The sequence below is a fragment of the Diabrotica undecimpunctata genome, chromosome 4, assembly GCF_040954645.1.
Source record: "Diabrotica undecimpunctata isolate CICGRU chromosome 4, icDiaUnde3, whole genome shotgun sequence".
NCBI lineage: Eukaryota > Metazoa > Arthropoda > Insecta > Coleoptera > Chrysomelidae > Diabrotica > Diabrotica undecimpunctata.
The window spans coordinates 28,973,619-28,990,482 of record NC_092806.1 but is presented as its reverse complement, the minus strand read 5'-3'; the positions used below and the strand labels follow the sequence as shown (position 1 = coordinate 28,990,482).

Here is a 16,864-nt window from a genome sequence, read left to right as displayed (position 1 = left end):
ATTAACAATATAATATTATAATGCTGACAAGAATTTATTTTGTTCAAATCTCTTTGAAACGTTAGTATAACAGTATAACCCATTTAACTCCTTAAAATGGCACAACGGAAGGATATATACGTAGATAATACTTTAATCGATATTCATAATCGCAAAACACAAATCCGGCGTACAATTACGCTACCTACAGATTTGATTAATTACTTACTTTAAGAAGAGATATCAATTACTAAGGAATTCACTCAGATACTTCGTCCTGTCGTCTGATAAATTATATAGGTCAACGGAGTGGAATATATTCGTAATTGTAGGATTTAAAGGATGGGTGCAATAAGTAAATTGCAGATATATAAGATGCATTTATCCTAATTATTGTAGAATAAAGTACATGCACCTTGATTGCTAAGGGATATAACTTTGGAATAAACTACAAACTGTCTAAGATATGTATAATATACACACAACATACCTGGAGTTATAATAGTATATAGGTGTTACTAAACGTCAATATACGATAAAGAAATACGACGAGAAGAAATGATTGGTGAAAAGTCATACGACACAGTTCCTAGACAAGAGATATATAGATGTATCAGAGAGAAACAGGTTCCTGAGAGATACGTAAGGCTCGAGAAAGATATGTATGGGGGGAACGTACACCAAAGAAAGGACTTTTGTCGGATTGACCGAAAGTTTTGCAGTGACGGTTGATTTGCATCAAATCTCTTCACTGAGTCCCTACCTATTTAATCTTGTTATGGATGTACTGACAGAGAAGGTAAGAGAGGGGGATCCTTGGTCAATGTTCTTTGCAGATATCATGTTAGTGGATAAGAGCGAAGAAATGTTGGAGGGTTGGAGAAGGGCTATTGAAGAGGGAGTAGTTCAAGTTAGCAGGTCGAAAACGGAGTATATGTAGTTGGGAGGAACGGCAATGGTTGGGGACATCGAACTGCTTGGCGAAAAACCAGGACGAGTAGGAGAATTGAAATACCTAGGCACTTACATAACGGAAAATAAGACAATAGATCGAGAAATTGCTTACAGGAAACAGACTGGTTGGTTTAATTGGAAGCCCGAATGAGCGGGTCGAAAATTCGGTGAGGGCTAAAAGGAAAGACTGTGGTGAGCTTTGCATTCGTGTATGGTGGTAAAGTGTTGACTGTAAAGAGGGTTCAGGAAGAAAAATATGGAGGTAACTGCAATAAAATGATCTGAAGCACTAAGAGAATGAACTTACTTGAATTACTTCGAATTCAAATAATGTATAGTAGCCTTTGGAGGAACAAACTGAAGCAATTTACTACAGATTCTGCTAGTTACTCTGTCATAAAAAGTTATTGAATAGTTTCTCTGGTTGTGTGTTGTTAAACCATAATTAATAATAGGTACCCATTTTGAAATTTCTCATTATCAAGTTGATTTATGAATGAGCTCATTGTGCCTTTGAAAGTGCCTCATTTTTATATTGTACAGCAGTAAGTGTGCCTTCAAAAAGGCACACCGTTTCCTTGCATCTAATATTTTTTAATTTTTAACAAGAAACTTTTGTTAAAAATTAGACAATATATTTGACTGCCTTTGCAAACTATTTTACCTATTAAATAAATGCATATACACTCGCGATCATAAAATCCGGGTCACCTTGAAAATTTCAAGTTTCTGGAATATTTTTGCCTCTGGTGCAGTAATAACCTTTTTTTTAGGCTAACGTATTTTTTATTTGTCATCAATGTTTGTTTTGAAAAAAAAAACGGTTTTTTATTGTTTTTATTGAAAAAGCAGAAAACAAACCAAATTGTTGATAAAACAGGCATACGAAAAAAATGGAAAATACAGAACGTGGTAAAATGTCAGTGAAATTTCAATGACTAATATCGTGTATTGCCTCCACTTGTTCTAATGACCTCTTGCAGACGACGGGGCGTACTCTCAATTTTTCTCTGGATTACGAGAGTTGTGGTATGTTATTCCACTCTCTCACTAACAGATCCTTAAGCTCCTGTCCGTTGTTAGGAGGAGATGTTAGGGGTTGAATACGTTTTTTCAAATCGTCCCAGATATGTTCGATAGGATTCAGGTCCGGAGACCTGAGGTAAGGGTAACCTCGTAATTCCAACCTCGTCCAAGTATTGCATACTGATCGTGGCAACGTGCGTTCGAGCGTTGTTTTGCATAAAAACCGTGTGTTTTCTCCAAGCCTTGTCATGGTACGCATAACTTGTTTTTCCAGAATCTCCGTAATGTCCCTTCGTGCAGTTAAGGACCCATTTTTGATGAAGGGTAATTCTGTGCGGAAATCGGAAGATACACCTCCCCAAGCCATGACCGAGCCTCCACCAAATGGCATTCTTGGAGCAATGCAAGCTTGTGAAAATCATTCACCGATTCTCCTCCATACTCTTACACGTCCATCGGATCCAGTTAGGCCGAAACTGGATTCATCTGAGAATAACTCTGCTCCAATCGTTAATTCCCCAATGCGCGTATTGTCGAGCAAAAGCTTGTCGTGCAACTCGATGCGCCAGCCGAAGTGACGGTCATCTCGTACCGTGGTCATTCTTCTTCGTCCAGAGCCAGGTCGTCTGGATAGCAAACCCTTCTCCTGAAAACGTTGAAGCACTCGTTGAACCGAAGAAAGGCTTACGCCAACAGTTCTTGCGACTTGCCGTTGAGTGTGACCGTCTTTCACAACCGCAACAATTTGTGTCGTTTCAGCGACAGTCAAGGGTATTTTTGGCAAAAAATAAACAATAATAAACACTAATAATGGCACTAATAAACACTAATGGTGGCAATAATAAACGTTAATTCTCCAATGTCGAGCAAAAGCTAGTCGTGCAACTCGATGCGTCAGGCGAAGTGGCGGTCCTGTAGCCATTACCCGAGAAGATAGTTCAAAAGAACGAAATCTTCTCCTCACTGTTGCAACGCTAACATTGCGATTTCGTACTTCCTGTAGACGATTTCGATGCATAATCTAAGTTGAGGTCCGGTTTCGTAAAGCCTGAAACACAAGAAAACGGTCATCTCGTACCGTGGTCGTTCTTCTTCGTCCAGAGCCAGATCGTCTGGATAGCAAACCCTTCTCCTGAAAGCGTTGAAGCACTCGCTGAACCGTAGAAAGGCTTACGACAACAGTTCTTGCGACTTGACGTTGAATGTGACCGTTTTTCACAAGCGCAACAATTTGTGCCGTTTCAGCAACAGTCAAGGGTATTTTTGGTAAAAAATAAACAATAATAAACACTAATAATGGCACTAATAAACACTAATGGTGGCAATAATAAACGTTTGTTCGTTGCGTTTGAACAGAAAGTCGAAGCACAAATGAGACATTTAAAACAAGCGGCAGTCACAGGTACTGTTCATTTTGGGAAGTGTGAGCTTTCCCGCGAAATCGGCACTATTGAAATTCTTTGTTACAAAGGAAACCGCTAAGCCGACAACAATTCCCAGAAACATGCATTAGTTTGTATTTGTGTTATTATTATTTACGATAAAGCTCGTTAAAAATGAAATATCGGTGATTTTCAAGGTGACCCGGATTTTATGATCGCGAGTGTATTATGATATATTTCAATATTAGGATGAATATACAAATATTCAGCTATTTAGTCCTTAGATCATAACATCGTTTTTGATTTTAATAATTTGGATTCTAGTCACTTCATTGTATTTGATGAACAGAAAAAAATACCACAAACTGTATTGGTAACTTAGCATATATTTTCACATAATATTAATTACCAATGCAACTTTTCTCTCCTTGACCAGCTCACTCCTATTTTAGCGTACACCTTATTATAGCAGCTACAGTAGCTACATTGTAAGAAGAAACACCACAGAAATACTTTTTTATTATACTGTTATGTAGAGGTGAGTTACCTTTTAAGCAAGCTTTAGAGATGAACTGCATTGAAAATGAGTTCCAAAAGTATTCTTATGATACAAACATAAGCAACTTACACTACAAGTTAAACAACTCGCTTGTATACAGTATTTTTTTAATGAAATTGACAAAGATATTCCACTTAAAGAGGTCATACCACAAAGTTTACCCAAAAGCAACATGTTAATCTATTACGATACCTTTAGTACTTCTTAAATTTTAAATGATAAACTAATAGGTACATAATTGGTCATACTATACCACATATTTACCGAGTTTCAAATTTTAACACCTATGGGAAGAGGAAAATATAGAGAGATAAAATTCTTACTTGCAACTCCTGCCTGAGATCATCCACCCAATTGCTAAGATCCTTCTCGTGCGTGTAAAATAGTACTGCTAAATCTAGCCTTCGCCTCCTTTGTTCGACTCTAGCAGCGAAAGAAGTCACGTGAGCCTCCAGTTCATGGGCTACTGAATAAATCTCGTCGGGATCGCATTCCCCTGTATGAGCGAGTTCCTCAGCAGCGGCCAGAAGCTTGTCGGCGTTGGTGTAAGTATTCTGTAACAAAATGTACCAAATTAGCTACGTTCGTTCTAAGCCAAACACGGAAATATTCAGTATTTATTTATTAAATCAGGTTAGAAAATAGCAATTGGAATTTAAATGACAAGTACAGAATAATATGCGAATGTTGTTTTCAAGACTAATATTTAATAAACCAGCTTCATAGTGGCTGACCGTATTATTTTTAGTCAATATTTGAAGCGAAGCAAGGGTCGTTCGGGATATGTATCTATGTATTTATATGCGTATAATTTTTTTCTTCCTTCAAGGGACAAAATTACTTGTTTATTTGTACAGTGCTAACGAATTTTATACAATGAACTGAAAGGTAAAAAATAATTTTTTTTAAAGCCACAAAAAATAACTTTAGGACCATATGGACCTTCATGAAAAAAAGTGAAAGGACTATTAATTGGAAAACCTTGCAAGTTTTGCTGGAACTGAATCAACCACGTTACAAATTTTACTTTCCTGGTATACTATACCTGCCTACTCGAAATAAGTTCTACAATAATTACATTTGCTTTAAGCGTTCGCACTGTAGGTATTCGGGGCTGATCTCATAACGCTCGATATAAGCGTGCGGTTATCACGGAAACCACTTGCAGTAACTAAAATATTGTTGAAGCCCATCGGTCCTCTAATGGACTTACATAATATGGGCGTTCAGAGGGAGCCCCGAGAAAAACTTTCAATCATTCGATTGGTTGAGTATTACGCGTAGATACGTAAATTGTTTTGTGTTGATAAAGTTAAGTTGAATTTTAAGAAATGACAATGAGGTCATGTGAATTAATGAAAATACTGTAGTTCTTGGCTAAGATTAGATATGAGTACTTAATGTAAGACTTTAGTCTTACACTCCATGGTCAGAAGAGGCCTGAACACTTGCTTAATAAAGATGCATCTTTAGAACTAGTTTATTACACAAAAAAAAGATTCCACACTGTCTATTCACGTAAAAGAAGCTAAAGGATAAAAGGCACTTCAAAAACTACACAAAATGAGCTCTTACGGCCTCCGTACACGGACTGCTTAGAGCAGTCGAGAGCAAACTGCACGAGAGCGGTCGTATTGCTGTTGGAATCGACTGCAACATGACTGCTCCCAGCTATCCGGTTGAAGTTGTGTGCGACTGCAACACAACCGCTCCTATTCAATCAGTTGCAACATGGATTCGGACGAAAAGAGACTACTTCTCATTTTCTTATTACGTAAACGTTAAAGGGGTAGAAAACATCGTAGAACTTGGGTGCAGTACGGAAGATTTAATAATTTGTATCCTCAGCTCAATTTTTAACAATTATATCGCTTTATGTTTCACATAGATAATTCCATATACATTCCTGTGATTTAATTTCATTTATAAACAGATCATCATCCAAATCAGTTATATTTTGCATTTTTCTTGAAAGCAGGTAGTATTTTGTAGTGTGGTACAACGATGAATGAATGATCGAATCGGAACGTGCAAGAGAGAGGACGCGGCGAGTAGTCGGAGCAGACAGCTCCAAGTGGTTCGTGTGGGTCAGCTCTTTAATGCCAGCAGCACTGCGAAACTCGACCGCACTCAAACTGCATTTTTGGCTGCGACCGCATACGAACTGCTTGAGCGGTCCGTATATTCCAAATGACAATTTTGTATTGAAACTGGAGATCGCTCAACAGCGACAGCTTGAAGCTGTTTGCACTGACTGCTCTAAGCAGTCCGTCTATGGAGACCCTTAGACTGTATGCTTTAGATGTGTAGGGAGCACAGTTTAAGTGAAATAAAACAGTCTTCATTTTCTGCACTAATGGCAGATGACACTTCACAAACTCAGATGATGTTCTTCGTTACTTATTTGAGAAATTTGCAAAAATGCACATTATATATATATATATATATATATATATATATATATATATATATATATATATATATATATATATATATATAAATACTTAATTATTGCTTAGCTAAATATAGTCGAAACGTTTAAGCAATAATTATGATGCTAGAATACAATGAGACGCCAAAATACCTCGGCGTACATCTGGATAAAACTCTGTCTTATCGATATCACTGTGAAGATGTCAAGAAAACAGTAAGCGCCAGAAATAATATCATCCGCAAACTAACAAATACAAAATGGGGAGCACAACCACACACTCTCCGTACTTCTGCCTTAGCATTATGTTTTTCTGCCGCCGAGTTTGGAGCACCAGTGTGGGAAGACTCTGCTCACGCTAAAAACGTCGATGTTGCGTTAAATGAAACTGTTCGTATAATATCTGGTTGCCTGAAACCGACACATATCGAAGAGGTCTATCCTATAGTTGGAATCGCTCCACCTGCTATCAGAAGACAGATCACTTCAGAGATAGAACGAAAGAAGCAGGAGACGGATCGAAGACACACCTTGTATGACCACCAAGTTCAGCCAAGTACACTAAGATCTCGGAAAACCTTTCTGAAAAAATCACGACCCCTCCCGAAGAGCCAAAGACGCGCCGAATACACCTATGGCAATCGTCAGCTACAACACATTTTGCCCCCTCAGAGGAAATGGCCGTGGGACACAATTTGCCATGGAACGCGCTAAATAGAATAAGAACTGGCGTTTCACGTTATGCTAGTAACCTGAAGAAATGGGGATACCATTTGTGCGGTTCAGAATAGTTACCATCTACTATCATGTACAGAGATGAGAGAGATCTGAACAGAAGAAGACCTATTTTTAGCGAATGACAGGGCCCTCTTTGTGACCAACCATTGGAAATACAAAATTTAAAGCTGTTGGCGTTCCGGACACGGAAAGTAAATAAGTAAGCAATAATTAAGTGTTAAGTGACAAAAATCGTAAATGAATGAAAAAATTAAATATTTTATGATTGTATTTTATGTTTAAGGACACGCAGAACTTTTTATAAGGAATAACTTTTTTTCATAAAACTAAAAATAAAAAAAAATTCCCATTTGAACTTAATTGGTAACACCGTATGTACATACATTACACGAATAGTCTTCGAAACATCAAGATCTCGGACGATGAACATATTTTATTATTTTAGTCTTCGTTACTGAAGGATAATCCCAATATAATTCGTGCATATTAAAGGGAAAAGTGTATTATAAACTGTCCTACTTTCATATTTAAACTGAATTAACGTTTTATGAAGATTAAACTGGCACTTTTTACTTCCTAACTTCATCGCTCGCCCTAAATCACCTAAATCTATTAAATGTGTTATTTCCCAGGCTCATTTCCTGGGCTTTCTCATCGATTCTCTTTTACTAAGCATTTTAATAAAGCGACGAGCTTTAATCTTCGAAATGAATAGCACGCATTCCGACAGTCATAGGCAATTGTCTTCGCTTCATTAGCCGGATTAAAGCGGTGGATTGGTTTGTAACGGCGCAAAAATGATTTTTTGATGTGAGAAACGGCAAGCATTCGTGAAATTCAATGCAAATACAATATGCTGTCATAATTATAATGGAGAAAACTATTTGCAATGAGAAATGTTACAAAATAAAGGACTTCAAAACAATTATGTACAGAAATAAATCATCGTTAAGAGTCCAAAACTAAGTCAGGGTTCATAAAGTAGAACTTACATACTTAGTCCATTCAATCGTCAGCGATTGGACTAGAGATACCCTTACTGGTATGTTAAGACGATTTACTGGTATGTTTTACAGGAACTAACAGGCAACTTAACCAATTTTTATCGTATATTAATTCACTTCATAGTCATATTGAATTTACAATAGAAACAGAACAAAATCAATCCATAAATTTTTTAGATTTAAACATTATCAGACTTAAAAACAACATGAGTTCTCTATATTTCATAAACCTACCCATACTGACATGACTATACACAATTCATCATCCCATCCTACACAACATAAACTGGCAGCCTATCATAGCATGTTACATAGATTAACAGAAATTCCGATGTCAAAATACAACTTTGAGACAGAATTAAATATCATTAAGCAAATAGTTGTAAACAATGAGTACAAGGAACAAACAATTAATAAAATTTTAAATAAAAAACTTCACAAGAAAGTCCTGAATTTATTTGTGTATTTCTATCACCAGAGAAAAAACCCAGTACCTTCTGCTTGATAACATATACAGGCAAAATATCAACAAAAATAGCCAAACACATAAAAAAGAAAGGAATAACACCAGCTTAAAGAGTCAAAATAAAAAGCACTTACACAGTGGTGTATAGAAACTTAAATGTGACTGTCCAAAAACTTACATCGGTCAAACTGGTAAAACTTTTAACAAACGTAGAGCAGGACATAAAAGGGCTTTCAATAATAGAAAAACAGATTCTACATACGCACTTCACCTTCTAGATTATAATCATTCGTTTAACGACGAATTTCAAATTTTTCACATCCAAAATAAAGCCATCTTTATTAGAATCTATGGAAATTAACAAATTAAAAAATACAGACATAATTCTGAATGACCAACCACTCTGCCGAAACAGCTTTAGTGTTAAGATTTTATAATAAATTTTGTGGAAGTTTTGAAAACAAAGTTTTCAGTGTTTTAATGATATATAAAATGAATTTCCATCAAGTAACGTTCGAATCCATCACTTATTTTTATTTTTGTATTTCTCGATATAATTGTGGATTTAAAGACGAGATTGAGCCCAAAATAGCATCTGTTGGCCGTGCAAATTGTGCGGTTTATCTCTGCGGTAGTATTATTTTCAGTACTAAGGAGAGCTATCAGGTATACAAATTCGTTCACTGCTTCGATGACGTAGTTTTCTATAACAAGTGGTCGTAGGATTTGTGGTTGCGTGCTTATTTTCACATACTTCGTTTTGTTGGTGTTTACTATTAAACCCATTATTGTAGCTGGTTCTTTTAATGCTACATACGCCTCTCGTACAGCATTTTCCGTTCTCCCAACAATATTGATATCATCAGCATAGGCAAGTATTTGCACTGATTTATTATATATTGAACAAATAGTTACGTATTACTTTTTCCAGGGCCAGATTCAACAGTATACAGGAAAGAGGGTCTCCCTGGCGCAGCCCGTTATTTGTTTTAAAAGGTTTAGAGAGTTACCCCTGAATTCGTACTCTACATTCAACTTTTTCAAGAGTTTTTTCAACTGATATTTTATTTTTAGCAATATGTAGTTTTTATTTATATGATCTAATATTGAAGCTGTTGACCTAAATAAATATTAATATGCTTTTTTTATTGTGATACATAATAACATAACTAAAAGTCCGTTCTTGATGCCACTGTATACATCATCATACATAGTTGTAGTTCTAGCACGCAGGCATGAATTTGTTTTTAATCAGTATATTCACTGAATGCGGTAAAAAGTTACTAAGGATATTCCAGATCTTCTTCTTTATTCGTTATAATCTGTTAATTGGACGATCTTTAAATTAAATAAAATAATCTTGTTAATTTTGCATAACTTAATTTTTTCTACTATTCGATTGTATACCATTTCGGTTTTTTGCAAAATTAAGCAAGCGATTAATATTCAATCCGTTAAAATAAGGCTATTGCATCATATCGTATTTATAAATTTATTATTACTATTATAGTTATTAAACTCATTCATATATTCTAATATTCCATTAATTCAGGATTAAAAAATACATAAATAAAAATAATTTAGAAGCTACTAATAAAGCCAGATTAGTATTCATACTTACTGGTCAAAGCTACCAAAAGAAAGACCAAAGGTTTTCAGACAAAAAAAAAACAACACTCGTATAAGGAGACTAAAAATTTGGAAAAAATGTTATAATTTTATCAATAATTAACGGGAAATATCTAAAATGGTGATTTGCACTTATTGTGTTAAATTTATTTATCATTATCATTAGTATCTTCGTGATCGTTTGTGGGATCTACTTTCCGTAATTCTTAAGATTCTGTCTTGCGGCATATCCATAATATGACACAATCATATGACTTGCATCATATTCTCTTCAAAGACACTTTTTCGAAAAGGATTAAGTGATTATTATGAATGAGACTTTTTTGTCATATAATGGTTCTGTAAAGTTAGGAATAAAAATATTCCTGTATCTGGATCTCTAATTAAAGAAAAAGTCTTGGAAGCAGACTGGAACTTAAAAATTTTGAGTTGGATGGATTGAAATGGATGGATGGAAAAGTTTTGCCAAAGATACAACATAATATGCTTTAAAGCAATTTGTAGTGAGTTAGCTGATGCTAATCTGGACAGTTGAAGGCTTGGACATAAAGGCTACAAGTAATATTAAAAAACTACTCACTAACAGATATCTACCGTGCAGCCAAAACTGGATTTTTTATTGTGCAATGCCCAATAAGACGTTCGCAGTGACAAAAGTGAACCGTGGTGGTAAATAAAAACTCCAAAACAAAAACTGACAATTTTATTTTGTATAAATTTTGAGGGTGACAAGCAAAACCCCTAAAGCATCGAGAAATGCTTGGACGCTTTAAAGGATCTCATAATTATCAACAAATTGCCTTTGGATCATAAAAGATATTTAATAAAAAAGCTTGGATGAAAACTGAGATTATGACATCATGGCTGAAGAAATCTGATGAAAAACTGAAGAAGCAAAATAGAAAAGTCTTCATTATTTTTGGATAATGCCTCATCCCATCCAAACTGAAACTAGAAAATATAAAAATTGTCTTTTTGTCTCTAAACAACTTTCCTTTGCCAAAGGTATTATCCATAACTTCAAAATGATATTTGAGGTGAAGAGACTCTTATAGTTTAGTATCAAAGACAGTTCTTTTGAATATAAAGAAAAAAGCATTAATTTTACCGCCCCTTTGGTATGGACATCCGAAGCTAGGAAAATTGTTCTGGCAACTACAAAGTGTTTGGAAAAATCCAGGATTTTTGGAAAATCTCTACGAAAAGGAGGACCTTGATGAGGAGGACAAAATTCCACTAACTCAGTTTACTTCTAATATACAAGTGGTAAGCATAGAACTATTTATTTATTGATTGCGATGTTTTGGCCGAAAATCCTAATGTTAACGGTTATGAAATAATTGAAAATAAAAACAGTGATTCAAATTGGAAAGTGACGTTGAAGAATTTGACATTTGTGCGTCAAATATTAAAAGTGTAAACGAATTATGGGAAATATTGGAAAACGTAAAAAGTTTTTATTTTATAATGATAAAAGTGAGCTAGCCATACAAGTACGCCAAATTCTATCAAAATGTAAATAGATATCTACAAACAAAAATTAAAAATTTAAAACAAATATAAATTGACAATTTTAAATAATAGTTAATATTTATTTATTTTTAATAGATAAATAATAATAATATATAAATTTCAATAATTTAACACACATTTAAAAAATATATCTCTTTAATAAATATAAATAACTTTAATAATTTAAATAATATAAAACATTACTCTTTCATTCAACAAACAATAACATATACCTTACTCTACTATATCATCTGTTAACATCTCTCCCCTCAAGAAACTTCCTTGTTAATTGTCAGACAGTTACAACATTGACCGAAGATCACCCATTATCAGCAATACGGGATAGTTTGAACTAGGTATCACCAATCATTATATAAAAATTCTTGTACCGGCATGTAAGTAGTATTTTGTTTATTTCTAATTTATAACAATTCAATAGATTATCTCTTACCAATTTGTGGGTTGTTATTTTATCTGCTAAATCAATTTTATACATATTAATAAACACAGACATGGAATATTGGCATAATAACTATAACTTTTTTGATCTATATCTTTATAAGACAGCACCCTAATATGAGCTTTTTATAATTTCAGCATTTAATTTACTTTGTACCGCTTGACCTGAAGATGCTTTGCAAATTTTAGAAAGCGAAACCGGTCGTTTTGGGTAGTAAAATTAAATTGATTGTGAGTAAGTCTAATTTATTTCTTTTACCTATTTTTCTTTTACCTAGATAAATAATAATTTACACAGAGCAAGGTTTATAGGATAATACGATATATGAATATTTTTGTATTGTATTTTTTTTATATATTTTTATACAACATAACATGTTATGTTGTATTTTAATATGCAGTATTAAGATTATCTTAATAACGAGAAAAGAATGCTATAAATTTTTTCTATTTATCCATGACTTTCCCCCTAACACATTCACCCCCTATTTCGGCCACTTTTTCAACAATATTCGTGGCCGATATTTAGAGGTTTTACTGTAGTATCATCATCATCATCAATTTGTATGCGTCTACTGCTGAACATAGGTCTCCCTCAGCTCTTTCCATCTGTCTCTGTCTAGTGGGGCTTGCATCCAGTTATTGCTAACACGCTTCAGGTCGTCAGTCCATCTAGTTGGTGGGCGTCATCTGCTCCGTATTGCTTCTTGTGTTGGTCTCCACTCTAAAATACGTTTTGTCCATCGGTTGTCTGATAATCTGGCGACGTGTCCTGCCCAATTCCATTTTAACGACGCGATTTTTTCGATAGCGTCTGTTGTTTTTGTTCTACGACGTATTTTTTCGTTTGGGACTCGGTCTCTCAGAGAGACACCCAACATCTGGCGCTCTATAGTCATCTGAGTCACGCGAATCTTATTAACTACCTTTTTTGTTAGTGTGTTCCGCTCAAGTGAGTACAGGTAACACACATTGGTAAAATATTTTCCTTTTGAGGCATATGCGTAGATCCGATTTAAATACAACAGTCATTTAAATGCAATTACAACAGTCGTTAAGTAATATAATTCATTAAAAAATACCATACAATGTGTAGTTTTTAATCAATGGTCTTCTTCTTCTTCTTCTTGGAGGCGCTACAACCCTTTGTGAGTCTTTGCCTGCTTAACAATGTTCTTCCATTCTGCCCTGTCGGATACTTTTCTTCGCCACTGCCTGATGTTCATGGTTTTAAGATCCCTCTCTACGTCGTCTATCCTGTTGTTCTGTTTCCTTTGGGCTTCCATCTCTGGACTACTTTTACAGCTCAATTATCTGGCATTCTTTCTAGGTGACCAAGCCAGTTTAGTCTTTGTGACTTTACAAATCTAACAATATCTGCGCTCTGCATTAGTTGATTTTCATCAGTGGTTGAGAGGGTCCACGTTTCACATCCATATGTGACCGTCTTTGTATGCATCTCTCTCTTGTCGTTTCCTCATTGCTGAGGATCGTGATTTCCTACAATGCGGGCTGTCAATTCTCTCCATCTCTTGCGATTTTGGGCTGCTCTCATGGACTCGGAAAACGTCTCTCCAGTGGCTTTCTGTACTTGATCTGACCATCGGATAGGTGAGCGTCCTCTGCCTCTACGTCCTTCTACGTTTGTATGCATAAAAGCACTTATTACCGCTAAGAATCCGTGCTTGTATTTCTTGACTGATGTTGTTGTTGTCATTTATTATTGAGCCTAGGTAGGGAAAAGTGGAGGCATATTTGTAGGCATGGTTGTCTACCTTTAGATTCTCATGTTGATTCGATTTTGTGCACTCCATATATTTTGTTTTGCTTTCATTTATATATAGACCAAACGTAGCAGCTTCTCGTTTCAGTTCTATAATTTTTTCGCTTAATACCCTTTTGTTGCGGCTTATTATGACAACATCAGCCGCATATGCGCATATTTACATTGATATCCACTAGGAAACTAAGTTCCTGTAGCTGGCTGTATTCCATGTATCACAAAAAAATGACACACTGATGATGGAATTTACATTCCGAAAACGTTCTGTATTTGTAATATAGCCCGTTTGGGTATTTTATTTATACCGTTTACTAAAGATTTGAAATAATTTTTTTTTATTTGCATTGACCTTGTATTATATCCAGTTTTCTAACAACAGCTTCTAAAGTTAGATTAAAAAGTGTTGTTGATAAGGCATCACCTTGTCTAACTCCATTTTCAATATCAAAGGCCTGCGTCATATCTCCATCTATTCTCACCATAGCTTTGGAACCCTCCAGAGTCATTCGTATAAGTTTAACCAACTAATGGGGTATCCCTAACATAGATAGTTGCTTTAACATCTTTTGTCGATCAACTCCATCAAACGCCTGTTTGAAATCAATATACAAGTTGTAAATAGGTATATTATATTCAACACATTTTTCATGTATACCTCTTAACATTTAATCAATGGTAATATTTTAAAATTAATAAATGAAACATTTTTATATTTTATTTTTTCATATTATATTGATCTAAATGCATATCTCATGTGCCAGTTAAAACTATGCAGTCGTGAAGAATATAATTTCCGTTTAATTTTGTTTAAATTATGGTACAAAAATAAAAGGAAGTGGAAAATACCTCAATACAAAACGCGCATTGTTCTACGTTAAAAAATGCCAATAACCTTATATCCTATAAAAGGTTCTAAACAAATCCGATGACGAAGATTGATATTCTAGAATTTCAATTTAACCGAGATAACAGAAGTAAAAAAGTAGATGTGCCAGCAGCAGATACTTCATCCGTTTTCGTCAAACAAAAAAAAAACTAAAAAAAGGAATTTCCTAAGGGAAACGATTCGTTTTTCCATTAATAACGAAAACAAAACTGTTGCTATCGTCCGGATTTTGAAATTTTGTTGACAGCGACTATATACCACCTGGATCGATGAAGCTCTCAGAACGAAAAGCATCTCATTACCGTCAGGCACCTCTTTTCGCGATATTTTGTTTATATTCTGGATTCAGAAGCGGATCCAGGCAAAATATTCAAACTATAATCAATCCACATAGTGCACAGTGAGAGTTTCTTGAGTAAAATTTATTCGACATATCGATAATTAACCCACTTGCTAAATCTCATTGCTTTTATTTATTTTAATTTTTATTCCCTTTAGATTGGAAACACCTTCTTTCAAATTTACTATTTTTTTAAATATCATGTACTAAAAGGTCTACTTCGAGATTTCTAATGTCCCGATAATACTTTAAAATGTTCATTCAAATTTCCAGAGCACACTATGATACTTTTTCCTAGTCAAAAATGTAGAATTTTTATTAGCAACTTTTTAATTGATACAACTCCTACGCCATTGGATTTAGACTGGCTTCAGAGAGCTATGATAAAAATATCATTCAAATTTATTAATAAAGTTACGACAACAGAAAACTTTAAAACTTACTAAGCTAAGCTATTTTAAATAATTTTAATAATAACCCACAACTGAATTGAATCGTTTATTTCAGAAACTACCTAAGAGACAAAATAACAAAAAATGTGTTTTTGGTGGTACTGTACAATTTAAAGGTAATACATCGTTTAGTGCAGAAAGAACCTATGTTCCATATCAGCAATGCTATTTAGCAGCCTTGAAAATAGTTCGTTTATTTTAGAAAGAACCAGCGAAAGAACAAGCGCCGTCGCTTAGGTTCTTCCTGCGATAAATTTTACTCGCGACGGTTGGCGGCCTTGTTGACATCACCTGTTTTGCGACTTACTATTTTGTTTGAAGGTTACCTAACACTAAGCGGTTAGTTTTCGTCAGTTTTCGGTGAAAATTAGGTATTATTTTGTTGTTTGTTATTACATTATATAGTTCTTAAGCCATGTCGGATAGTGATAGTACATATGACGAACCTAATTCCAAGCGTAGGCGTGGAGTTATGAACGAAGAAAAATACAAACGGAACATTATTCGTAATGCTAGACTCAAAGGACTACAGTACATCTCATATAAAGGAAAAGAGGTACCCAGCAAAGCTCCGTTTAATGATATAAACTGTAAGTGCAATATGAAATGTTATTTGAAACTTACGGATGAAATAAAACGAGAACTATGGGAAAAATTTTACTCTTTGGAAAATAAAAATACCCAAGATACGTACCTCCAAGCTTTAGTGGAGGTTATGTCTGTAAAACGTAGACGCAACAACCGCAGTCCTAACGTAAATAATGATCAAGCTCAAGAAAACTTCTTGAGTGTTCTTACTCAAGCTTGTAGAGGTGTTTTCTTAAAAAGGTTTGGTATTTCTGATAATAGAATCAAAGGAATAAATAAATGTTCTCATCTTTACAGCCCTGTAGATATGAGGGGAAAATCTAGAAGTGGAAACGATCTTCCAGGTAACGTTTGTGTAAGAATACAACAGCACATTGAGAAATTTGATGTTAATGAAACACATTATGAAGGAAAACCTAAAAAATATCTTGACGCTAGGTTTGATGTCGCAAAAATGCATGCAATGTTTATTTTAGAAAACCCGGATCTAAAAAATAAAGTAAAGTATAGTTTCTACAACAAATACTTTAAAGAGAACCTTGCTTACTGTTTTGGACGACCACAAGTTGATGTGTGTTCAACTTGCGGGAGACTGTAGGCCAAACTGAAAGACAAGTGTTTGAGTGACAACGCTAAAAGAAATATGGCTGCTGAGAAAATGCTACACTCACGGCGA

The 16,864-nt window shown here is 34.7% G+C and overlaps 1 protein-coding gene across 6 annotated transcripts in view; it reads right to left on the bottom strand.

Moving 5' to 3' along the window:
• The window catches only part of trio (trio Rho guanine nucleotide exchange factor), a 668,772-nt gene that overhangs the window by 458,661 nt on the left and 193,247 nt on the right, over positions 1-16,864 (bottom strand). For all 6 annotated transcript variants that reach the window (XM_072529242.1, XM_072529243.1, XM_072529237.1 and 3 more), the window contains one exon: positions 4,224-4,454. In XM_072529242.1, coding sequence (XP_072385343.1) covers positions 4,224-4,454 — 231 coding nt within the window. The remainder of the gene's footprint in view (positions 1-4,223; positions 4,455-16,864) is intronic.